This window comes from Chelmon rostratus, chromosome 11 (assembly GCF_017976325.1).
Source record: "Chelmon rostratus isolate fCheRos1 chromosome 11, fCheRos1.pri, whole genome shotgun sequence".
NCBI classification, from domain to species: Eukaryota; Metazoa; Chordata; class Actinopteri; order Chaetodontiformes; family Chaetodontidae; genus Chelmon; species Chelmon rostratus.
Genome location: NC_055668.1, coordinates 27394184 through 27419323, shown reverse-complemented (window position 1 = coordinate 27419323; position 25140 = coordinate 27394184). Strand labels below are relative to the sequence as shown.

Below are 25140 nucleotides of genomic sequence, written 5' to 3'. Positions count from 1 at the left end.
CTGCTTTGTTTATTTATTCCGACTGCTGTCAGCTGTTTACAACATCGCACAACTTTCCCTTGAACTGTGAGAGTGTTAAAACCGACGCTGACAGTGTTCGAGTCCAATCAACACTTATTAACACCTGATGGTGCAGGTGTAGCCGTCAGCTGTGTGTGTGTGTAAATATGTGTTAGTGTCACTGGTTAGATTTCATTTAACACCACGGCCGTCTGACAAACAACAGGAGACCAACAGCTCCTCCTCCACACACTCCAGTCTGTGTGTGTGTGTGTTGGGGTCAGACCCCGCAGAGAGGGAGTGTGTTAAATGAAGAGGAGGACGGGCGGAGGACGGGCGGAGGACGGGCGGTGGACGGGCGGTGGACGGGTCTCCTTGTCGTCTGTCTGCAGCTTCAAACACAAACTCTAAAATAAGCTGCGGAGGAACGGAGTGTGTGTGAGTGTGTGTGAGTGTGTGTGAGTGTGTGTGTGCTGAAGGGCAGCAGAGAGCAAACACACAAACCGGAGCTGAGCTGAATGTTAAGGAGGTTTGTGACATCAGAGGAGAAGCTGAAGGTAAGACTTTCTGTTTGCTTCACGCTCACACACCTTCAGCGTCCCAGACTGGTTTGAAGCAGGACCCCCCCCCCCCCTACTGTGGGTGGCTTCAGAGACAATGAGTGTGTGTGTGTGTGTGTGTGTGTGTGTGTGTGTGTGTGGCTCCAGCTTCGACAGTAAAATGCTGCTCACACTCTGAGTCCGAGTCATTGGGTTTCATGCAGGACTTGTACTTGTACAGTAGTAGTACAGCGGTGTAGTTGTATTGTGTGTGTAGTATTCTTATGTAGCCGTGTTGCTGCTCTACAGTCTGCGAACTTTCTGTTGTTCGGTATCGGACATCAGCCCAAACCTGTTCGCTCTGACCGCTGTAAGTCATTGTCATGAGCCAGAAACTGTTCCGTGTTACCATAGCAACTATAAACCGCGAGCTGTGATGTCATCAGTCTGAGCTGTGTCGTACCTGCAGGTTTAGACAGGTGTTTGATGTCTGATGTTTTAAAGATGGACTTGATGTTGATGTCACCTTGTTTCGTATGTGCTGAAACGCTCTTTGGCTGAATCGTGTCACACTGCGTGAAGCCGTGTTTGATGACACACTCTGCTCTACCTGGTGAGCTAACTCTGTGTAGCCTCTGTTAGCTTTAGCTTGATCACAGCTACTAGCCGCAGCTTCTCACTGGAATTTGTGTGGTGTTAGCTCAAGCCAGAGCTGAACGATGACGATCAAAGGTGCTTCGAGATGATGAAGGGTGGGAGTCACATGGTACACATTTACCTTCACGCAGTCAGTTCAGCATGCTGCTTCGCTTCAGGTAGCACAGGAAGTGTCCACACAGAAAATATTCTGACATCCTGGTGAAGCTTTCTACGCCTGCACACACATTCTTCACTGTCTGTGGAGGGAAACCGTCTGTGTGACATGAAGGGAAATGTAGGCTCACAGACTTTGGACTAAAGTGAGGACAAGAACCAGCTCCCGGTTCGATCAATGGCTGGCCACTACTGCTACGTGTAGTGTTTATCTTTGTGGAGACACCTGACTCCTCAGTGGAGAGGCAGGGACTCTTTTACCGACGCTCATGTTTTACACTCGAACGCCTCGCTGACAGCAGAGTCCAGCAGATCTTCTCTGTGACTCGCTCTGCCGGGATCAAACGCTCCTTCGGCTTCAGCAGTCTGTAAAAACCAGTCCATAAATACCAGCCCTTCAAAATAAAAGCTCAGTGTAGACACAGAGAGTCTGGAGGTCTTTCTGCTTCGTATCATCAGGTTGACCTTTGACCTGAATGAACAGATGTCTTCTGGGTTCTTCAGTCAGGTTTTATGTCTGGACCTTAAACAGAGATCAGACTTTCATGTTTGGTATCATGTCAAATAAAACAGCAGATCTTTGTAACAGCAGGATTTTACTGTAGTGGTTGGTTGAGGTCGAGGTCTTTTTTTAATTCTTTATTTACAGGATACATGAGAGCATTACAGAATTGCTTTCCCTTGGAACTATTAAACTGGAAATGTGGTGGAACAGACACATGAAGTATTTTAAAATTCAAATACTCACAGAAAGTACAAGCACTTCAAAACTGTAACAAGCAGAGCTAAAGGAAATGTTACTGTAGTGACACCAGTGACAGAGTACTTGGATCTTTACTGTCTCTGTGGCTGCAGGGTTTAGTTTGAATGTCTCATAGAGGACAGCGGCTGTCTGTCAGGGGGTGAGGCTTTGACCTTTGACCCCCGAGGAGCTCCCTGATGAAAACACATGAAACACCGATGTGAGGTGTTTGAGCCTGAAGGATGTTTCACTTTCAGCCTGATGAAACTCTCAGAAACATCACACAGCTGCAGCTCTCGATCCACATCCCGCCCGCGTCCGCGGCGACCGGCCTCCTCCTCCTCCTCCTGTTGCTAAGGCAGCAGCTGGCCCCCCTGCGGGGCAGCGTCAGTGTAGGAGCCACATTGAAGTTTATTTTGCTTGTACTCATATTTTGTTGTTTTCTGCATTTTGTGAGATTGCGTCCTCTATAGGTGGTGAATGGTGCCACCACCACCGGGTAAATGGATGCCTATTGCGCATGACTGTAGGTAGGCAGGCAGCAGGATACAGTCATTGACCTCGCCCGCCTACGACGCACGCTGCTCACCTGTGCTGAATATTGTTTTGTAGTTGTGCTATTTTGTAGACTTTATCTTTTGCATACCATTGCATCCTTTTGTTTGTATTTTATTTTATTTGCAATAAAATCGGCAACAATTCCAGCCACGACCAGCTCGTTGGATTATTACGGGTGTGAGTCTGACACTGAAATCTGCCTTCTGATGTGATGGGAAAACGGATAGGACTTGTGGGCTACAGGAAAAGCCAAAACCTGTTTTTGCCATTACAATTCGTCAATGACTTCTGCAACTTCTAGGATAACTTTGGATCACGGAGAAACCTTGCTGCAGCGCGCTGGAGGATCATAGGAACTGTCGGCATTACGCGCTACAAAGGAACAAAGGAATCACTTCGTTGGAGGTATGTGCGGCCAAATGCCACAAATTTGAAAGTTTTTTCGTTGGACAATAATGCTTTAATTATTTAGAAGCAAGTTTGGTTCGTGTTTTTTGTGAAGATTTTTTGGAATCCTTATTTTTTGGAGTTAATTGACGTGACCAAACAATTGCACCAAACTGTTTTGAACTTGACTGAAACTAACTGAAATTAACTGAAAGGAAGAAATTTATTATTTCTGTGAGTTTTTGGAACTTTATTTGTTTTGAACAATGGCTGAATCTAAGGAATCGGAGACACCTGTTGTAAATATGGAGGACGAAACGGTGAAGCGGCTGCGCGCTGCCAGATCAGGAAAAATGTCTCACATTACCAGGAGAATAAATATTTTGAATAATTTAATGACGGAGAAAGACTTTCTAGATGAAGTTAAACACAATCTGATTAAGTTTGATGAATTTTTGGAAGAATTCAAGGCGTTGCATGCATCCTACGCGGACATGCTTGATGAAAGTATACGCGTGGAAGATGAGGAAAAATGGTATCAGCCGAGACTTGCGGGTATTGTTGCTTTTATTGATAAGGTGTCGGAATGGATTGCATATGTTGAAAATCCTAGCTCCCCAAGCGCAACTGAAGTTACTTCCTCTGCCGAAGTGCCAGAATCCGCCCCATTGAAGCTTGGCAATGCCCAGGCGGACCTTGACTTTCTCGATGCGCAGTCGCATAGGTCCAGCAGTTCATCGGGCAGATCACATTCATCAACAAGATCTTTACGCATTAATGCAGAAGCAGATCGAGAAGCTTTATTGGCCAAAGTGTCTAAATTGCAGCAGAAACACGCAATTGAGGAGCAGGAGGAAATATTGCGCAAACAAAGAGAAGCGCTGGAGCTTAGCGTTGAATTGGACGCCGCCAACGCAAAGATCAGTTACTTAAAGGCTGCCGAAAAGAACACTTTCGGTCCCATTCCGTTTGATTTGGATACAGCTCATATGTCTGTGCTGGGAGAAGGAGCGTCACAAGCTGCACAATTGGATGAAGACTTGGAAAGTTCAATTTCTTTTCATAAAACCCCCTCAGTCAAGCCCAAAGCAAGTGCTGCTCATGTTAATTTCCCCCTGCTTAACCTAGATACCAGCAGACCTGCACCTTACCCTAGGCCCACTAGCAGTGACCAGGTGCAGTACACAGCAGTGCAAGTGCACAGTCTTCCCTATGGAGGTGACTCAAATATTTCCCATGTCCTAACTCAGTCAGCTGCACGGCGCCCTTATTCTACTCAGCCCCCCACTCAACTAGCTGCAAACCTATCCACTCAATCTCAGCCTGCACAGCCACCGCAGCCTCATTCTCAGATCCCACCAAGGCCTCAGCTACAGCCCCATCTGCAGCAACAGCCACCACCCCAGCCTCTTCTGCAGCCTCAGCTCCTACCATGGCCTCAGCTACAGCCTCAGCCACCACAGCCTCAGCCTCAACTACAGCCACAGCCTCAGTCCCCATCATGGCCTCAGCTTCAACTGCAGCCTCGACTTCCACCTCAGCCACAGTCACAGCCTCTGGCTCAAACACCCTCTACACCCAACTCGCCACATGACAGTCATATGATCAACGTGTTGGAAAATCAAAATGAACTAACCAGACTGCTCATGAAACAACAGCTGTCATCCACCTTACCACAGGGCAGCCTTACAGTCTTTGATGGTGAGGTTCTCGAATACAAGTCATTCATTCATAATTTTGAGAACATGATTGAACGGAAAACTGACAACCACAGAGACCGTCTGCAATATCTCATACAATACACCAAGGGCCAAGCTCAACGGCTAGTTAAGAGCTGTGAATATATGGCACCGGATAGAGGATACCAAAAGGCTCTGCAATTACTGAAGGAAAACTTTGGCAATGAGTATAAGATCTCTTGCGCCTACTTGGAAAAGGCCCTCTCATGGCCTCAGATCAAATCACAGGATGCCAAGTCCCTGCAGGATTACGCCATGTTCCTGAGGAGCTGCTGCAATGCAATGGAGGAAATGTCGTACATGGAAGAGCTGGACACTGTATCCACCATGAAGAGCATTGCTGTAAAATTGCCATACAAGCTCAGGGAGAAATGGCACAACAAGGCATTTGAGCTGCAAGAACAACGCCAAAGCAGAGTAAGAATTTTAGACCTTGTCTCTTTTATGGAACGGCAGGCTCGCATAGCAGGTGACCCAATGTTTGGCGATCTCCAAGAGCAGTCAGCAGTTAAAGGAAAGACAAAAGCTCCTGCTAAAACACGACCCTCCAAGCCCTCTAGCAGTAGCTATGTTACCAGTGTAGCCCCTGTTAAAGAAAAAAAACCTGAGCCATCATGTGACTTTTGCAGCTCCAAACATGCACTAGACTCATGCCAGAAGTTCATGAAAAGGGCCCATAGAGACAAGCTAAGCTTCTTGAAGACCAAGGGCATCTGCTATGGATGTCTCACACCAGGGCACATTAGTAAAGACTGCAGTAGGCGTCTTACTTGTAAATTGTGCAAGCGAACCCATCCCAGCATCCTCCACATTGCAACCAAGGAAGCAGACAGTCCATCTGAGGTTAGAGTAGCAGAGTCATGTGGTCATATAGGGGCCGGAGACCATGAGAGCGTTCTTTCCATTGTCCCAGTTAATGTCAAGGCAACAAAGGGCAGCCATGTCATACAAGCATACGCTCTGCTGGATCCTGGGTCTTCTGCCACCTTCTGCTCAGAGGAGCTCATGACACGTCTCAATCTGAGAGGAAAGAGGACACGCATACTTCTGCGCACTATGAATCAGGAAACGTCGGTCCCAACGCATGTTATATCAGGATTGGAAGTTTCAGCACTGGACAGCGACACATTCTTCCATCTTCCTGACACTTTGACTCAAAAGGACATGCCAGTAACCTGTAGCAGCATCCCCAAGCAAAGTGACCTGGCGCATTGGGCGTACTTAAGTAAGGTCACCATTCCCTCCATTAGTTCAAAGGTGGAACTGTTGATTGGCACGAATGCTCCAAACCTACTAGAACCGTGGGAGGTAATAAATAGCCAAAATGGGGGTCCCTACGCAGTAAGAACACTGTTAGGGTGGGTGGTAAATGGGCCATTGAGAAGTGCTGCTGGTACTAGAGGAAGTGTGACAGTCAATAGGATCTCTGTTGCGAGTCTGGAGAAGCTGCTAATCTCACAGTACAACCAGGATTTCCAGGAAAATGCATCAGAGGAAAAGACAGAAATGTCTGCTGAGGACAAAATATTCCTACGCATAGCAAAGGAGGCAGTACTGGAGAATGGCCACTACAGTTTGAGACTGCCCTTCAGGAAAACAAATGTGCAGATGCCAAGCAATAGGCAAATGGCAGAACAGCGTCTGTATAGCCTAAAAAGGAAAATGTCAAAGAATGAGCAGTTCAAACAGGAGTACATAACATTTCTCACTGACATCTTTGAGAATAACTACGCTGAGGAAATCCCTCAGAAGGAACTCATGCAACCGCCAGGAACAACCTGGTACTTGCCACACCACGGGGTTTACCACCCTAAGAAGAAAAAACTCAGAGTGGTGTTCGACTGTGCTGCGTCTTTCCAAAGTGTGTCACTCAACACTGAACTGCTACAGGGTCCAGATCTCACCAACTCTCTCCTTGGGGTCATCATGAGGTTTCGCAAAGAGCCCATTGGAATCATGGCTGACATCAAATCAATGTTCCATCAGGTCAGAGTGGCAAAGTCTGATGTGGACTACCTGCGATTCCTTTGGTGGCCACAAGGTGATACCAGTCAGACCCCAAAGGAACACCGAATGCTTGTGCACATCTTTGGTGCTGTGTCTTCTCCAAGTATTGCAACCTATGCTCTTCAAAGAACTGCCACTGACAATGAAAGCTGTTTTCCCCATCATGTAGCAGAGACCATCAGGCACAACTTTTATGTTGATGACTGCGCCAGGTCAGTGGCCAGAGAGTCTGAAGCCATCCAGCTGGTAAGAGATCTCACTGCATTGTGCAGCAAAGGTGGGTTTCAGCTAACTCAGTGGGTCAGCAATAGCCGTGTGGTGCTGTCATCCATACCCAAAGAGCACAGAGCCAAAGACATTAAGTTACTTGATCTTGACAAAGACAGCCTGCCAGTTGAAAGAGCATTGGGACTGCAATGGTGTGTAGACTCAGACAGCTTCCAATTCAACATCAACCTCAACCAAAAGCCGCATACACGCAGAGGCATACTGTCTGTTGTCAGCTCTATCTTTGACCCACTCGGCTTTCTTGCTCCTCTTATTCTTCCAGCCAAGCAGCTGCTACAGGAGCTCTGCCAGGCAGGCTTTGGATGGGATGAGCCATTGCCACCGGCCATATCAGAACGGTGGATGGAGTGGATCAGCAGCTTGGAGAAAATCAAAGGCTTCAGTGTGCGCCGTTGTCTGAAACCAGAGGGCTTTGGAGTGACCAGGTGTGCCAAACTGCATCACTTTGCCGACGCCAGTGAGAGTGGCTATGGCTCTGTGAGCTACATCAGACAGGTGAACAAGAAAGATGTAGTGCATGTCACCTTTGTACTTGGCAAGTCTAGAGTGCTACCCTTAAAGAACATCACAGTGCCAAGACTGGAGCTGGCAGCTGCTGCTCTGTTAGTCAAAGTGGACAGAATGCTGAGGAAAGAATTACACCTTGACTTGGAGCCTTCACTGTTCTGGACAGATAGCCAAACAGTGCTGAAGTACATTGCCAATGACCAAGCCAGGTTTAAGACCTATGTGGCAAACAGAGTCTCATTTATACGAGACAACACAGAGCTGTCGCAGTGGAGGTATGTAGGCAGCAAAGACAACCCTGCTGACGACTCATCCAGAGGGTTGAATGCCAAAAGGTTCATGGATCAAGAGAGATGGATGCATGCACCCAAGTTTCTATGGAAACCAGAGGAAAGTTGGCCAGTAGTGCAGGCACTGGGCCCCATGCTTCAGGATGATCCAGAGGTTAGGAGAACCACCACCGTGTTCGCAGCCATGGTGAAACTTGAAACACCTTCTGACCATCTTATTTTGTATTTCTCAAACTGGATCAGCCTCTTAAAGGCTGTAGCTTGGTACCTCAAGCTGATGAGATTTTTGATGCTGAAAATGAAAAAAGGAAAAGAGCTCGCCCCACTCACCCACAGGTCACAGTCGAGCCAAAAGGTGGAAGACGTAAAATCCTGTGTTGAACAGCGCTTAACAGTGAGCAACCTAGCGGATGCAGAAAGAGCAGTTGTCAGGTATGTTCAGAGACAAGCTTTCTCTAATGAACTCTCAACATTGCAGATGACTCCTCCCAGAGTACCTATCAACAGTAGGCTGTGTAGGCTCGATCCTGTACTGGATGATGGCCTCCTGAGGGTAGGTGGCAGACTACACAGATCCGCAATGCCGGAGGAGACTAAACATCCCTGCATCCTGCCCACAGATTCACACATCTCAGTGCTGCTGTTAAGACACATTCATGAACGCAGTGGACACAGTGGCAGAAACCACATGCTTTCAGAGCTCCGCAAGAGTTACTGGATTGTAAAGGGCAACTCAGTAGCAAGAAAGGTGCTCTCCAAATGTGTCACATGCCGCCGTGTGAGAGGCAAAGTAGGTCAGCAGAAAATGGCAGACTTGCCGCTGGAAAGAATCCTACCTGACCTCCCACCCTTTACCAATGTTGGACTGGACTACTTTGGCCCGATTGAGGTGAGGCGAGGGAGAAGCACCATCAAAAGGTATGGAGTCATCTTCACTTGTATGTCCAGCAGAGCTGTTCATTTAGAAATTGCTTATACTTTGGACACAGACTCATGTATTCATGCTTTGAGGAGGTTTGTGTGCAGGAGAGGCCAAGTCAAGCACATCAGGTCTGACAATGGGACAAACCTGGTGGGTGCGCATGCAGAGCTGAAGAGGGCCCTGATGTCTCTCAATGAGAAGAAAATCCAAGACGCCCTACTTCCTGATGGCATTGAATGGAGTTTCAACCCACCAGCTGCATCACACCATGGCGGAGTCTGGGAAAGACTCATACGATCTGTCCGGCAGGTGCTCAACTCCACTCTGCATCAGCAAACCACTGACGATGAAGGCCTTCATACCCTGTTCTGTGAGGTGGAGGCTATCCTGAATAGCCGCCCCCTTTCCACAGTGTCCTCTGACCCCCATGACCTTGAACCGCTGACCCCCAATCATCTCCTTTCGTTGAAGACCATGCCCACTCTGCCCCCTGGAGTCTTCCAGAAGTCTGACATCTATGCCAAGCGCCGCTGGAAACAGGTCCAGTACATGGCCGATCTCTTCTGGCTCAGATGGACAAAGGAATATCTTCTCCTGCTCCAAGAAAGGCAGAAATGGACAGGCACGAAGAAGAACTTCAACATTGGAGACATTGTCCTGGTGGTCGATCCCACTGCTCCACGAGGGTCCTGGCCACTAGGAAGAGTGCTGGAGACCACATCAGATGCAAGAGGCCTGGTCAGGTCTGTGAAGCTGAAGACCAAGACGTCAATCCTTGAGAGGCCCATCACCAAGCTGTGCCGCATCCTTGAGGCTGACGATGAACCCTGACGACGAACCCTAATGAGGTCCCTGATAACGCTATACAGGGAAGTCATTTCGTTTGAATTACACACTTACCTAATTGATAACTGCCCTATTTTTGACTCATTTTTGTTACACATAGTTAATGGATACTTAATTATTTGGCTCCTTTTCTGTATATTTTAAAGTAATTGATTCTTGGAGAACAATTAGGGGCCGGTGTGTAGGAGCCACATTGAAGTTTATTTTGCTTGTACTCATATTTTGTTGTTTTCTGCATTTTGTGAGATTGCGTCCTCTATAGGTGGTGAATGGTGCCACCACCACCGGGTAAATGGATGCCTATTGCGCATGACTGTAGGAAGGCAGGCAGCAGGATACAGTCATTGACCTCGCCCGCCTACGACGCACGCTGCTCACCTGTGCTGAATATTGTTTTGTAGTTGTGCTATTTTGTAGACTTTATCTTTTGCATACCATTGCATCCTTTTGTTTGTATTTTATTTTATTTGCAATAAAATCGGCAACAATTCCAGCCACGACCAGCTCGTTGGATTATTACGGGTGTGAGTCTGACACTGAAATCTGCCTTCTGATGTGATGGGAAAACGGATAGGACTTGTGGGCTACAGGAAAAGCCAAAACCTGTTTTTGCCATTACAGTCAGCGTTCCTCTAAGTGGATTATTCTCCTCTCGGAGTTTTTAAAAGTACGACCTGCTGGCGCTGAGAGCTGCTGGAGCCGCAGGACACAAACAACAAAGACGCCGTCAAAGCTTTTCTTCGTCCTTCCTGCCGTCAAATGTTCAGACTCAGACAGTCGTTTTCAGCTCTGACGCTTCGACGGCAGTTTGCTGTGAGGAACTTAAACATTCCTGCACGTCAGAGCCCATCAGCTACAGATGCTGTTTGCCTCCATCGATGATGTTCCTTTTCAGTATTTAGTCTGACCCCCTTCCTTCCAGGCTGCCGTTGGCTTCACTTCACTTTGACTTGCAGAGACTGGAAAGTTGCTGCTCAGAGAAAATCCATCACAGTCAGAGTTTAGGAGCCGTCATTGTGTGGCCGCCTGAAGACGAAGCTGAAATGTCGACGTGTTCCTGCTCCTGAACAGTCGCGTCGATGAGACGAAGACGAGAAGCTAAAACTTTCAAACCGCAGCTCCGTTCAACATGAATGACAACCGAACGGGACCACCGGGGGTCTGATCATCGCTTCGTGTTTCAAACAGCTCGCTGCGAACCGTCGAGTCTGTTCGCTGCAAAAGTGGAAAATCCACTGAACATACACTCACCGAACAACAAACCTTCAGATAAGATCAAATAAAACTTTATTAATCGCACTCAGCAAAGAATAATCCTTTAAAAGGTCGTGGAGTTCAGAAGCAGCAGCGTTCAGAGGCTCAGACTCTTTGGTTCATGTTCATCTGAGAGGACGATCAGTGGCCGCAGAGGATGAGACGTCACGTTGTTTGGTTGTGTGCAGCGGTAAAACTTTATTTGGAGTTTCTCAGTGAAGTCTCGGTGAGTCGGGTTGTTTCGTGAATACTCCGACATGTTTGCTGAAGTCAGGAAGTCTTCCTCAACATGTGCTCCCTTAACGTCCATGTCCTCTGGAGCGACACACAGACGTGTCCTCCGATCGGACGCTATCATCTGTCTACATCCACACAACCCGGACCTGAACCTTCTGTGCAGCCCAAATGCTGATCACAGGGTTGGTGGTTTGCAGTCGGACCAGGACCCGAAGAAGAAACCTGTGAAACAGTTTGGAGAAAAGTGGGAAATAATGCAGCCAATCAGCTTTTACTGAACTGAAAATACTCCACTGGAGGAGAAATCCTGCATTCAAATCCTTTCTGAAGTAAAAGTATATAAGTGCTACCCGGCTGTAGTGCAGTAGAAGTATAAAGTAGCAGTAGGTGGAAGTACTCGTACCGCCACTCAGAGCTGGACGGACACAGTTTGCTTTGTTTTCCATTTCACAGACTGACAGGATTTCTCTCTGCAAATATCTGCTGCCTCAAGAATGCACACAGGAAGAAATCTGTGTGTGTGCGTGTGTGTGTGTGTGTGTGTGTGTGCATGTTGAAGCATTAAATTGGCCACCTGTTGCTATCCATTCTCAAACACACACACTCCCCTCATTCTTTTCTTTCTCAAGCAAACACACTGAAAGAAAAGATGTGTGTGTTCCTCAGTCACATACCAAAGCACACACACACACACACACGCAGTAATCCAGGCATGTCAGTTCCTGTCTCTGTGGAGGTTGTGTTTGTCGCTGTAATCTTTGGAAAAATGATCCTGCTCGTTATTTCCCGCCGCCTGTCAGTCGAGTGTGTGGGCAGAACGACCTGAAGGTCCGTCGCTACAGCAACAGGCTGAACAGACAGAAGCTCGGAGCAGAAGAAGAGACGAGCTCAGAGAGGAAAACACACGAAATAAAGAGATCTGACAGGAGAAACCGGGAGACGGGACACATCGAAACAGCAGAAGAAGAGGAAGGAGGAGGAACTGAGAGCAGGAAGCAGCAGGTAGGAACAGGAAGCTGGAAAGACGACACATCACATGACTGACACTCTTGTCCAGGCGCCGAGTCGGTCTGGCTTGCATTTAAAGGTGCAGTCTGAAGACTTGTGAAATCCTGGTTCTTCTGTACAGGAACAGGTCCAGGATGTGTTTAGCTTAGCTTAGCACAGAGACCGGAGGCGGGGGGGGGGGACTACTAGTTTACTGCCCGGTCTGCAGTAAGCCGAGCTGCTGGGACTCTGTTGTGTGGCGTCTGTCTGTTGTCGTGTCTGTGTGGGTCCAACAGTCCTACGTCCAGTTTTATAGAGAGATCAGGGTCAACAAAACAGACTTTAACGTCCTGTTACTGACCCAGACCACGATCGTCCACTCACCACTCGCTAGAATCTGTACTTTCATACTAACAATGTAGAGACGACCTGTAGATGACCCAACTGCTCCAGCTGAACCATCTGAACCTGCGGCTCCAGCTGAACCTGCGGCTCCAGCTGAACCTGAGGCTCCAGCTGAACCCGCGGCTCCTCTCAGCTGCAGGTTCAGAATTCTGGACTTCGAGGTTCAGTAGGCGATTCTAGAGAAATATAGTTTGGAACCCGAAGCATCGGTATTGGACAACCTGGGAATGAGACTCAGCAACCAACAAGTGGGTCCCTTCCTCTTCCTCCTTTGTGACATCACGCAAAGCACGAAAAGACGGCACGCTGCGATTGGTCGGTTTCTGACTCTAGATCACGTGATCAGACACAAAGATCCACTGAATCCAAAACTCGGCTGTCACAAATCTATCCCAGCGTCGCCACGCTTCACCTCGTAATTTAAGTCATGTTTTATTCTTGTTCGTTACTTTCTCGTTTCTGGGTTAGGGTTGACCATAAAAGTCTCCCCCCATGTCGCCATATTCAGGCTCCCAGAAGACCACAACCGGTTTACCTCTAACCAATTAGATATTTTAGCCTCCTCCTTACTGGCAAGACGCCAACTTCTTCTTCACTGGAAGTCCCCCACAGCCCCCCCCCAGCACCCAGTGGATCAATGACGTCATGTCTTTTCTGAAGCTGGAGAAGATCAGATATTCAGATGGAGGGAATTCTGATCAATTTTATAACAAGTGTCTTCCCTTCTTCACATTCTCTCTGCAGTCTGTGCCTCCTGACTGATGGACCCCGACCTCCTCTCCTTCCTGTTCTTCTCATCTTTATCATTATTATTATTATTTTATTTATTTTATCACCATCATTATTTCCACTCATACATTGTTCGTTTGCTGCCCGTTCATGTTCCTGTTGGGCCTCAAATACTAAAAAAGAAAACAGGAGGAGACTCTGTGTCTTGCTCTTCGTTCCTCTTGGCGCACAGAGTTTCTACAGTAACAAACTGTGATGCAGGCGTGATGTCATCAGTGTTATTATGACACTGGTTTCTGCTCTAATGCCTTACCTCCTAATAAAAACATTAAAAAAAAAAGATCCACTGAAGTAAATGACAGCTGTGATTCAGTGACGACACGAAGCGCTCTACCAGCTGCTGAAGGACTTCCTGATGCACGCGTGTCAGAATGTCCCACATCAAAGACTCACAGGTCAGCACCTCAGTGAGTTACCGAGCGTCAGCGGTCACATTTCAGGAGTGTTTGATCTGTCGAGGAGATGATGGCGAGTCTCAGGTTCACACAACAGAGGCTCAAAACAGACGAGGATCTGACCTGAGGCCTGTTTTCAGACCAGCTGCTGACTCAGATTATCAGAAAGTGTGAACAGGATCAGTTTTTGGTCTCCTCCAGCTCTTTAGCTGCTAAATGCTAAATGTTCAGCAGCTGCTCTCTGACTGAGTCGTCTGCTGCTCAGCAGGAAGTGATCAACTCTCTGACCGATAGACGAGCTGAAGGTCTGTAAAGCTCCTGAAGCTGAAGCTGCAGCTGAAGCTGAAGCTGCAGCTGAAGCTGAAGATGCTCTGGACATAAAAATAGACGTTTCAGCTTCAGAACATCCTCTCCTGATCTCCAGCTCTTGTCTTCTGATGCGTCTTTGACATGAAAGTGAAAATAAAGGCTGGAAATAGAGGCCGGTGAGTTTCAGTGAAACGGAGAGGAAACGGCGCTTTAATAAAGAGGGCGTCAGCGGCTGTCTGTGAAGTGAGAAGCAGGAAGTGTCTGATGGAAGCGCACAGTGTGGACGCAGCCTGCGTGTTAACAGCTGATCCTGGAGCAGCTCTGATTTATGTCCCTCACACCTGGTTCGGACCTTTGATCGGGACGATGACAGCTCGAGACGCTGTCTCACCTTTCAGGAGCCGCCGTGTGTTTATCTGCTGCCGACAAACTGACTCCAGGTCAGAGACCAACGCGTCTCTCCTCTGTTTCAGGTCCTCGTCGTCCTCGCGGCCGCCGACATGTCTGCGTTCAGAGCCGCGGCCGTCCTGCTGCCGCTGAGCTGCTGCGTCCTCGTCGCCCACGTCGTCCCGCCCTGCAGAGGTCAAGGTAAGGTCGCACGGTCACATGTTCACTCGCCGCGGTAACCAAACCTCATTCTGCAAACGGCTGCTTTAAGGGCTCAGCGGGGTTTTAAATTCTGTTTGTTCAGAATCGCTCAGCAGGTTTTCACAAACGAGGACTTTGCTTTGGTGCAAAACAGTCAAAGAAAGAAAAAAACCTGCAAAGTCAAGAACCATGAAGAAGAAAACAAATATGTCAGTTTAACTGAAGCGAAGCTTCATGGATCAAACAACTCTTCAGCTCTGTGGGGTGGGGGAAACAGTTTAAAATATCACTTTAGTTTTATTCATTTTAAAGCTTTACTCTAATACTAGTGAGGAGGGTGAGGAGGGTGAGGAGGGTGATAAGATAAGATAAGATAAAACTTTATTTATATTTAAAATTATCTCCAACTGGGGGATTTGGGCATTACAGCAGCAGGAAGAAAAATTGCAGCAGAGATAGAGAACACTCGAAACAAAAACTAAGAACAAAATAAAAAGGGGGGCCACCAATGGGGGGGGGGGCGATGAAATGCGAGAACTCCCTCGGCAGGTAATACGGCCGAATGCTAACAGCTAACAGCTAGCAGCTCAATGTCTCTTGTGCAGCGCTGCTCCTCCACACTGATGTGTGCTAGATTACACCATCTGTTGTTCACAAACATCGCTACGCCCCCACCCTTCCTCTTACCGCACTCCGTCGCTCACCTGTCCGCTCTCAGCAGATGAAAATAATCCAAAGCGACATGCGTGTCTGGCGTGAGTTCGTTCAGCCACGTCTCCAAGAAAAACATGCCGCTACACTCCCGATCCCCCGCTGCAGTCATCGCACCGTCATCACTTAACTCCAGCTCTGCATCCCCTTCTCTGTCTCTGTATGTAATCAAGTGGGGAGAAGGGTGAGGAGGGTGAGGAGGGTGAGGAGTGTTCATATATTAGTTCTATGTTAATTGTATCTATCTCTCGGTGCTGGTGATGTAGAGGTGACTCTCAGGCTCGAGGTTTAAGCACCAAGGCTGGTTTGAATCACAAAGATCGCTGAGGATATTTAAGGTCAAAAACAAAGAGCGCGAGGTTCTTGAAGAAAGGAAACAAAAAAACTCAAGATAATCTCAATGCAAACAAAAACGCAACTCAAATGTTCAGTGGTCTCTGGACAAGGCGATACGAGATGGTCAACAATGACAATCCAGCCCAGGACAAAGGGAGACGCGGACTATATAAACACCAGGTAACAGGGAACAGGTGGAAACAATCAGGGCGGGGCAGACAATCAGACAGGTGGGAGAGACACCAGGAAGTCAAGAGCCTGAAACAAGAGGAGAGTTAGGGTTTCACAATAAAACAGGAAGTGCATATCAAGACGTGGCGCAGCGTGCACTCTCAGGTTCCACCTCATGTTTCTCGCTGTAATCAACCTCCGTTACAACCACAGGCTCACTTCCTTAAGTAGCTCTGATTGGACGGCTGATGAGGGGAACAGGCGCTGCCCCTGAATGGGCCAATCAGAGAGCCACAGAGCGGCCAGGGAGGAGACTTCAATCAGTGAAGCAATCAGCATGTTAAAAGATGCAACACAAGCTCAAATTACCCTGAGAAACACAAGAACACACACACACACACACACACACACAGAAACACACACACACACACACACACACACACACACACACACACACACACACACACAGAAACACACACACAGAAACACACACACAGAAACACAAAAACACACAAAAACACACAGAAACACAAAAACACACACACACACACACACACACACACACACACACACACAGAAACACACACACACACACACACACACACACACACAGAAACACACACACAAAAACACACACACAGAGTTTGGTTTCTATTATTTTGTTCTGATGGATAAAAGTCCTCCAGCTGATTTCTGCGTTCAAACATTAAACATCTGTCTCCAGTTTTGTCTCCTCTCAGCCGTCTTTTAGCAGACCGATCGTCCACGCTGTGTTTCTCTGTGTTTTTTCGTGTCTGTCCTCTTCAGTCTGGTCAGTCTCTGTGTCCTCAAGTCTTTTGTGTCTTCATATCGCTTCTGTCGGCCCGGCGGTGTTCTTTACTTTTCTTGTCTTCTTTTTTGCTGGAGACATGTCTTCTCCAGCTGGAAATTTGTTATTGTCTGTCCCTGTCTGTCAGTCTCTCTCTCTCTCTCTCTCTCTCCCTGTCTGTCTGTCTGTCCCCCTCTCTCTCTCTCTGTCTCTCTGTCTGTCTCTCTGTCTCTCTGTCTCTCTCTGTTTAATTTAACGTTTTAAGATATTAGATTGTTTTTTCATGGTGCGTTCAAAGATTTAAAAGAAGACAACAGACAAACATTCAGATGAAAACAGCAGAAACCATTAAAGGAAGTTTGAGAACATAAATACAGTGAATGAATTTACCTGTAGAGTTTTACCTGTGGAGTTTTACCTGTGGAGTTTTACCTGTAGAGTTTTACCTGTGGAGTTTTACCTGTAGTTTTGTATAAGAGTCGAATAAAAATGAATCAATCAATAGAACTGGAGGCAAAATCAATGTATGAACTGCAGGTCGTAATCAATAACATGATTACAGACTGAATATAAGACCTGCACATGACCAGAAACGATGAACACAGTCTGTAAGGAAACTCAATATGGAACACGAATCAGTCTCTACAGCGCCCCTGCTGGTCCCCAGGTGGTTCCTGGTGGTCCCCAGGTGGTTCCCAGGTGGCCCCAGGTGGTTCCTGCTGGTCCCAAGGTGGCCCCAGGTGGTTCCTGCTGGTCCCCAGGTGGCCCCAGTTGGTCCCAGGTGGCTCTTGATGGTCCCAGGTGGCCCCAGGTGGTTCCTGCTGGTCCCAAGGTGGCCCCAGGTGGTTCCTGCTGGTCCCCAGGTGGCCCCAGGTGGTCCCAGGTGGCTCTTGATGGTCCCCAGGTGGCCTCTTCTGGTTCCAATGTGGCCGCAGGTGGTTCCTGCTGGTCCCCAGGTGGCCCCAGGTGGTCCCAGGTGGCTCTTGATGGTCCCCAGGTGGCCTCTTCTGGTCCCAAGGTGGCCCCAGGTGGTTCCTGCTGGTCCCCAGGTGGCCCCAGGTGGTCCCAGGTGGCTCTTGATGGTCCCCAGGTGGCCTCTTCTGGTTCCAATGTGGCCCCAGGTGGTTCCTGCTGGTCCCCAGGTGGCCCCAGGTGGTCCCCAGGTGGCCCCTGGTGGTCCCAAGGTGGCCCCAGGTGGTTCCTGCTGGTCCCCAGGTGGCCCCAGGTGGCCCCTGGTGGTCCCAAGGTGGCCCCAGGTGGTTCCTGCTGGTCCCCAGGTGGCCCCAGGTGGTCCCCAGGTGGCCCCAGTTGGTCCCAGGTGGCTCTTCCTGGTCCCCAGGTGGCCTCTGCTGGTCCCAAGGTGGCCCCCAGTGATCCCAGGTGGTCCCTGTTGGTCCCCAGGTGGCCCCAGGTGGCTCTAGCTGGTCCCCAGGTGGCCCCTGGTGATCCCAGGTGCTCCCTGCTGGTCCCCAGGTGGTCCAGGGTGGCCCCAGGGCCCCTGCTGTGCTTCACACCAGCTGGGCCAAAGACGAAAGCATCTCTAAAGAGCGTATCTTTTTCAACTGTATAAACAGGAAACAGTGAATCTTCACGGTCTGGTCGTGGCTGGAAGGATGTGGATCGTCACTGAGCGCGCTCAGAGGCACTCGGCATGTTATTGTTCTCTGTTAATCCGGACTCCCCCAACTGTCAGATTAACCCTCCGCTCGCTGTCGTCTGCCCCTTCTCAGATAACACTTAGCACCTCCCAGCTGTTGGGGTCATCAGAGACTCGGGCAGAGTACCCGGGCCCCACCGCAGAGCTCCGTCCTGGGGCTGCCACAGATCCGAGGACGAGCTCGTTGTCTCTCTGCCGGGACTCCCTTTGAAAACAATCCTCCCAAATTCCAGCTGACATTCGATCCACCGCCGCCTTCCATCCACCTGCGTTCAGAGCGTAGAGGTCAGAGGTCACGGCTGTTGGTCTATACACGGAAATACTGCTAATAACTCGGGGGTGCTGCTGAGGTTGATTCTCTTGAGAGGAAATACAACTGAAATCTACTTAAACTCAAATCGAAGAAACATCTGCAGACAAGAAGCCACAGAGGTGATGTGTTCACTGTCTGGAGCTTCTGAAAGTCCAGCAGCTTAATGATTGATCTGATCAATCAATCAGAGTCTCTGTTCGACACACAGGTGATGCTTCACTGTACACGATGAGTTCAAGGCCAAAAGCAGGATGAGAGTCTGCAGCTATGCTAACAGCTCTGAGACACAGTAACACTGACAACAGCATGCTAACAGTAGCTAATTAGCAGTAAACATGAAGTCCATCTGAGGCTGAATGACAGTCAGGAGCCCCTGGCTGTCAGGAGCCCCTGGCTGTCAGGGGCCCCCTGGCTGTCAGGGCCCGCTGGCTGTCAGGGCCCTACATGTTCTCCTTCCTCTGTCTGATGACATGCAGCAGAAACACTGAAGCTGTCAGCAGCAGCCTGCTGATCCTGGACCTGCGTGTTTCAGTGTGTTTGTTTCAGCAGCAGCCGTCGCCGTTTGTCTGACAGACGCACAGAAACAACCGACACGTGGCTCAGCCGCCGCCACGGGTCAGAGGTCAGAGGTCAAACTGTCTGCTGCTAATTTCTCACCAGAGACCTGAAACACTGGAAAACATCCAGACAGCTGACACACACACACACACACACACACAGAACACACACACACACACAACACACACACAACACACACATACACACACACACAACACACACAACACACGAAACACACACACACACACAGAACACACACACACACGCAGAACACACACACACACACAACACACACAACACACGAAACACACACACACACAGACACACACACACACACACAGAACACACACACACACACACACAACACACACAACACACGAAACACACACACACACACAGAACACACACACACACACAGAACACACACACACACACACACAGAACACACACACACACACGCAGAACACACACACACACACACAACACACACAACACACGAAACACACACACACACAGAACACACACACACACACACACACAACACACACAAAACACGAAACACACACACACACAACACACAGAACACACACACACACACACAACACAGAACACACACACACACACAAACACACACACACAGAGAACACACACACACACACATACACACACACACAGAACACACAAACACACACACACACACAGAACACACACACACACACTCTCTGGGAGGGTTTCTGGTTGGAATCCCAGCAGCCTCACATGTCTGACTCTGGATCAGTTCTGAAGTTTTCCTGCGACATCAGAGCTTTATGAAGTGATGGAGTTATTTCAGAAACTTCCAGATCCTCCGTGTTTCTGTGGTGCCTCTTACAGACCAGATGACGTCTAACATCCTGGTTTTAGCTCTTATTTTGTCATGAAAACATGACCCGGCAGCTTCCTGTCACCATGACGTCCACCAGTCTGTCCCTCCTGTATCTGACCTTCTTCTTCTTCTCTGCAGGAAGTGACTGCGTCTGTAACGTCACCAACAGCCACTGCGACGAGCTGGGAGTCTGCAGGTGAGATCTATAAGTTGTGTTTGCTGTGTTTAACTGCTGAAGGCAGGATGGGTCACAGTTCACCTGCTCGTAGGTCAGGTGTCCTAACGCCCGGTCACATGACTCTGTGTGCTTCCAGGTGTGACCCCGGCTGGGACGGCGAGCGCTGCGAGCGCTGCGTGCCGATGCCGGGCTGCTTGCACGGTTCCTGTCAGCAGCCGTGGCAGTGCAGCTGTGAGCCGGGCTGGGGCGGGCGCTTCTGTGACAAAGGTCAGTGGTGGAGGAAGTATCACGGGGTAAAAATACTCAAGTGCTCGAGCAAAAGTACAAAAGTATGAGTTAAATTCAGCCAGATTTCTAGAGATGCTCCGTCCAAGGTGGGATGGATGCCGCCTCTCCTAATCAGACCAGGTCTTCTCCAGAAAGTCTGCCAACTATCAGTGAAACCCCCACCGTTTGCTGGACACCACCTTTGACAGCCAGCGATTGAATGACGACATGCGGCTAAACATGCCATCACAATGGATTGAGTTTCCATGGTGCTAAGCCTCGCCTCCAGCGCCGCAAACAAACTACATTTATTACATGAACCAGCATCACTAAAGCAGGCAGAGGAATAGCTAAACATCTGAGCACCGAGCAGGAGAAAGAAGGGGAGGGAGAGAAGCCATCGCTAGCTGCTAGGCTAAGCTAATGTGGCTAGCAGACCAAACAAGTGTGTGAAGTGAGATTAGCGGTAGAGAGATAGACCAATGAAAGCTTGAGCAGTACTAACGTTAGTTTGAATAGCGGGTGAGAGCAGCAGCAGTATGAAGCTACTAATGCAGCAACCGGAAACAGGAAGTGGGACAAGCAGTCCAATGATGATGATGATTATGATGATGCTGATTATGATGATGATGATGATGATGTTTCAGACCTGTTCGTGTGCTCGGAACAGCAGCCGTGTCAGAACGGGGCTACCTGTGTGATGGAGGACAGCGGTGAATACACCTGTCTGTGTCCTGGAGGGTTCCACGGCAGAAACTGTCATCTGAAGACTGGACCGTGTCAGCAGAGGAGGTCTGTACAGGTGATCTCACCTTCTCCTCCTCATGGAGGAAGTTTCCAACATAACATCCAGCTGCTGCCAAAGTTTACAGCTGACGGATGAAGACAGATTAAAAGGTATTAAAAGGTATTTTCTCATGTTTCTTCTTCTTTGGCCGTTTCCTGTTTTGTCCGCAGGTCTCCGTGTAAAAATGGCGGTCTTTGTGAGGATGCTGACGGCTTCGCGCCGGAGTTGACGTGTCGCTGCCTGGCCGGCTTCACGGGGCTGCGCTGTGAGACCGACGTGGACGACTGTCTGATGAGGCCTTGTGCCAATGGCGCGACCTGCCTGGACGGCGTCAACCGCTTCTCGTGCCTCTGCCCCGCCGGCTTTACCGGACGCTTCTGCACCGTCAACCTGGACGACTGTGTCAGCCGGCCCTGCCTCAACGCCGGCCGCTGCCTCGACCGCGCCGGAGGCTTCCACTGCGTCTGCCGGCCCGGCTACACCGGAGCCACCTGCGAGACCACACTGAGGAGCCACGACGACCACAAGCCCGGCTGGAACACGCTGGGCTGGGAGGGAGGAGGGGGCGGGCTCGGACCTCGCCTGACCACTGGGGGGAAGAACCAGAGGAGCGGCACCACCAGTGGCGGTAACAGCAGTCGTCAAGGCGACAGGCTGCTGAAGGTGACGGTGAGCGAGCGCGGTGCCGCCGGCCTGTCGGAGGTCCAGCTCATCATCCTGCTGGTGCTGGCCGGGATGACGCTGGGCGTGGTGGCGCTGACCGCCACTTTCGTGCTGCGGGGTCACTGCAGGGACCGCGGCCACGCCCTCTGCTGGCGGATGACATCATCATCATCATCACAGCGGCGAGGACAGAAGAGCGGCCAGCGAGGGCGGCCAGACGAGCAGGAGTGTCAAATCAGCTTCCTGAACGTAGAACCAGAGAAGAAGAAACTGAACACTGAGGTCATATAGATATAGATTTATACTGAGAGAGGAAAGGACGTGCTCTCTCACCCCACACTGAGGTCAGAGGTCAGAGGTCGACTCTGACAGCTTCCCTGACTCATGTTCAGGTCTGAACTGGGATCAGTTCATCGGGATGTGGTCTGATTCTTCCAGCATGCACCTGCTGTTAACATGCAAATGAGCTGTGATGTCATCACTTGTACTTACGTCTACAGATTGATCATGTGACTGAATGTGACTGATTCAGGTGTGTTATGCGAGCAGCAGCTAATGTAGCCTGCAGCGTGATGAGCAGCAGCTGCTCAGGTCTGGTCAGCTTCCTCTGTCTGACTCCACATTTCAAACTTCAATCACCACAGACATCACACGGCTCCCTCTGAGACACTGAAGGCTCTGCTAAGCATAAGCATATACACCACCTGGAGACACCTGGAGACAAATGGAGACACCTGGAAACAACTGGAAACACCTGGAGACAACTGGAAACACCTGGAGACAGTAGAGACACCTGGAGACAGTAGAGACACTTGGAAACACCTGGAGACAGTGGAGACACCTGGAAACACCTGGAGACACCTGGAAACACCTGAAGACACCTGGAAACACCTGGAGACAGGAGAGACACTTGGAAATACCTGGAGATAGTAGAGACACCTGGAAACACTGGAGTCACCTGGAAACACCTGGGAGACACCTGGAAACTCTGGAGATACCTTGAAACACCTGGACGCAGTGGAGACACCTGGAGACACTGCAGTTCGAGTTAAAGTGACAAACATGAGGCTGATCCAGGTTTCTGTAGAAACGCTGCACAGATCAGATTGGGATCACTAACACATGATGAGACGTACACAACTCTTATTTCTTTAAAATCAAACTTGTAAAGTTTACAAACAAAAATGAGTAAAATGAGTTTTTACTCAATAAATTGTGTGAAGTTCAAGTCGACAATGATTTTAAGCAATAAAGCTGAACGGCTCAGAGCGAAGGACGAGTCCGGTGGACAGAGCCAGGCTCGCTGTTTCCAGTCTCTGCTTTCTGTTTCCGTAGAAGACGTCAGAAGACGTTTCTGTCTCTTGTTGTAAACTATGTTAGAAAAGCTCAGACGAGGACATTTTGTCTCTTGTGCAGGAAATGAATGTGCGGCGTCGTGGCAGCGGGCACCTGTGAGCAACGTCACCTGGTTTCACCTGGTTCACGTCTCCTCGGCAGGACTGATTCGACTGATGTGCGACCCAGCTGAGTCAGAGCTGAGCTGCTGTGTACTCTTAATGTGGCGGGTCACGACTCCTGCTCACTTCCTCTGACTTTAAATTTTGGAAGCATATTACTGCCAGAAAAAGAGAACAGAGGTGACTTCCTGCCTCATTCTTCTCTCTTTTAGGTACTTGATACTGTTTTCTTCACACTTTCAGTATGTGACTTATATTTATGATAATATATATAATTCTGGCTTTCTAACTTCTCATTTTGAACAAATACTGACCATTTGTAAAAATTATGAGCTATAAATCAAACATTTAGACTTTTCTTGTGCAGTAAACAGCTGAAATGTCATCTGAGAGCCAACACGTGTTTTCCTCTGTGTGCTCTTCGTTTTAATGTGGTGATAAAGATTTAATTTATTGCTGTAATTTATCCGTGAAGTGTGTGTGTGTGATGTTCTGGGCTGAAAGTGGGACGTTTTGATAACAAACTGTGTGCAATAAAGTTGTGAATGATGAGCTGTGAAAGCCGTCAGCTGGTGCTTTTATTTTCAGGCGGACGGCAGCTGACACGTAAAGCAGGAGATCAGAAAATCAGCTCGTCCTCCTGATTTAATGCCCTGACGAAAAGACACGACCAGTGGTTTTAAAGCTGATTCTCACATTTTTCTACACAAAAAATTTGACTGTTTTCATGTTAAAAACAACAACAAATGATATTAAAACATACATAAATAAGAAAAATGACATTATTACTTTGTGTTTCATTTTTTTAAATTAAACTTTAAAAAACCTCCAGCAGTAGATAGATAGATAGATAGATACTTTATTCATCTCCAAAGAGAAATTTGAAACAGTCATCAGATCATCAGATGTAACATGAAGTCGTTAGAATAATTAGAATGAAGACGACTCCATCAACAGTCTGAAACAAGTACTCTCATCTCCAGAAATATTCCTCTTGGCCCAAGTACATGTCTTTGTCTTTAGCCTAGCTTAGCACAAAGACTGGAGCAGGGGCAAACTGCTAGCCAGTGTAGCTACAAACCACTTCCATAGTCAACATATTTTTTGTTGTTGTACAGCTAGCATAATGTTGTACAGCTAGCATAATGTTGAAAATGCTAATTTTTTGAAGTTGGCTGATGTTATACAGCATGTCCAGTTTTATTGTGTCTGTTTGTGGCTGACTGGTGCTGTACCAGAACATGCTTAGCTTAGCTTAGTACAAAGACAGGACGCAGTGGGGAACTGCTAGCCTAGCTCCATCAAAACAGAAAGAATCCACTTTCCAACCAACACATTCACTAACTATTTATTTCATGCTACACACTAGCAGGTGTTTAGCATGAGCTCATTAGCTTTTAACCAGCTAACTAATGATTAGCATTTAATGAGTTTATATACTGCTGGGTAACTTCTGAATTTCCCCAATGAAGCAATCAATATAGATTTATCGTAAGCTTTAATATTACATCAACATTTGTTTTATTTTGTATAAATAATCTGAACATTAATGAAGATAAATGCAGTTGAAGGAACAGTATTTCCCTCTGAGATGTGATCGAGGTATGAAGTACTACAAAATGGAAATACTCCAGTACAAATACCACACTGACCTGTGGGACTTCAATTGATCCCTTTAGGACTAAAAACTGTGACTCATGTTGTTGGACTGACCGACGTTTTCTTCTCAGCCACAGTCTCGCTGTCATCGTTCAGTCCTCTTCCTCA

At 48.5% G+C, this 25140-nt stretch overlaps 1 protein-coding gene across 1 annotated transcript; it reads left to right on the top strand.

The window, feature by feature from the left end:
* Nucleotides 1-362: 362 nt before the first annotated feature.
* On the top strand, nucleotides 363-24126 carry dlk2 (delta-like 2 homolog (Drosophila)). Its single transcript, XM_041946952.1, has 6 exons — nucleotides 363-557; nucleotides 14488-14602; nucleotides 20160-20217; nucleotides 20336-20466; nucleotides 21114-21258; nucleotides 21424-24126. Exons 1-6 carry the CDS (start codon nucleotides 519-521, stop codon nucleotides 22205-22207), a joined length of 1272 nt encoding a protein of 423 aa, XP_041802886.1. The 5' UTR covers nucleotides 363-518; the 3' UTR covers nucleotides 22208-24126.
* The last annotated feature ends 1014 nt before the right edge of the window (nucleotides 24127-25140 follow it).

What these genes read in the sequence shown, in the direction of transcription:
- dlk2 (XM_041946952.1), top strand. Translation starts at nt 519, where the DNA reads ATGTTAAGGAGGTTTGTGACATCAGAGGAGAAGCTGAAG. An exon ending in CCCGCCCTGCAGAGGTCAAG is followed by an intron (nt 14,603 to 20,159) that starts GTAAGGTCGCAC and finishes TCTTCTCTGCAG; the next exon opens with GAAGTGACTGCGTCTGTAAC. An exon ending in GGACCGTGTCAGCAGAGGAG is followed by an intron (nt 21,259 to 21,423) that starts GTCTGTACAGGT and finishes TTTTGTCCGCAG; the next exon opens with GTCTCCGTGTAAAAATGGCG.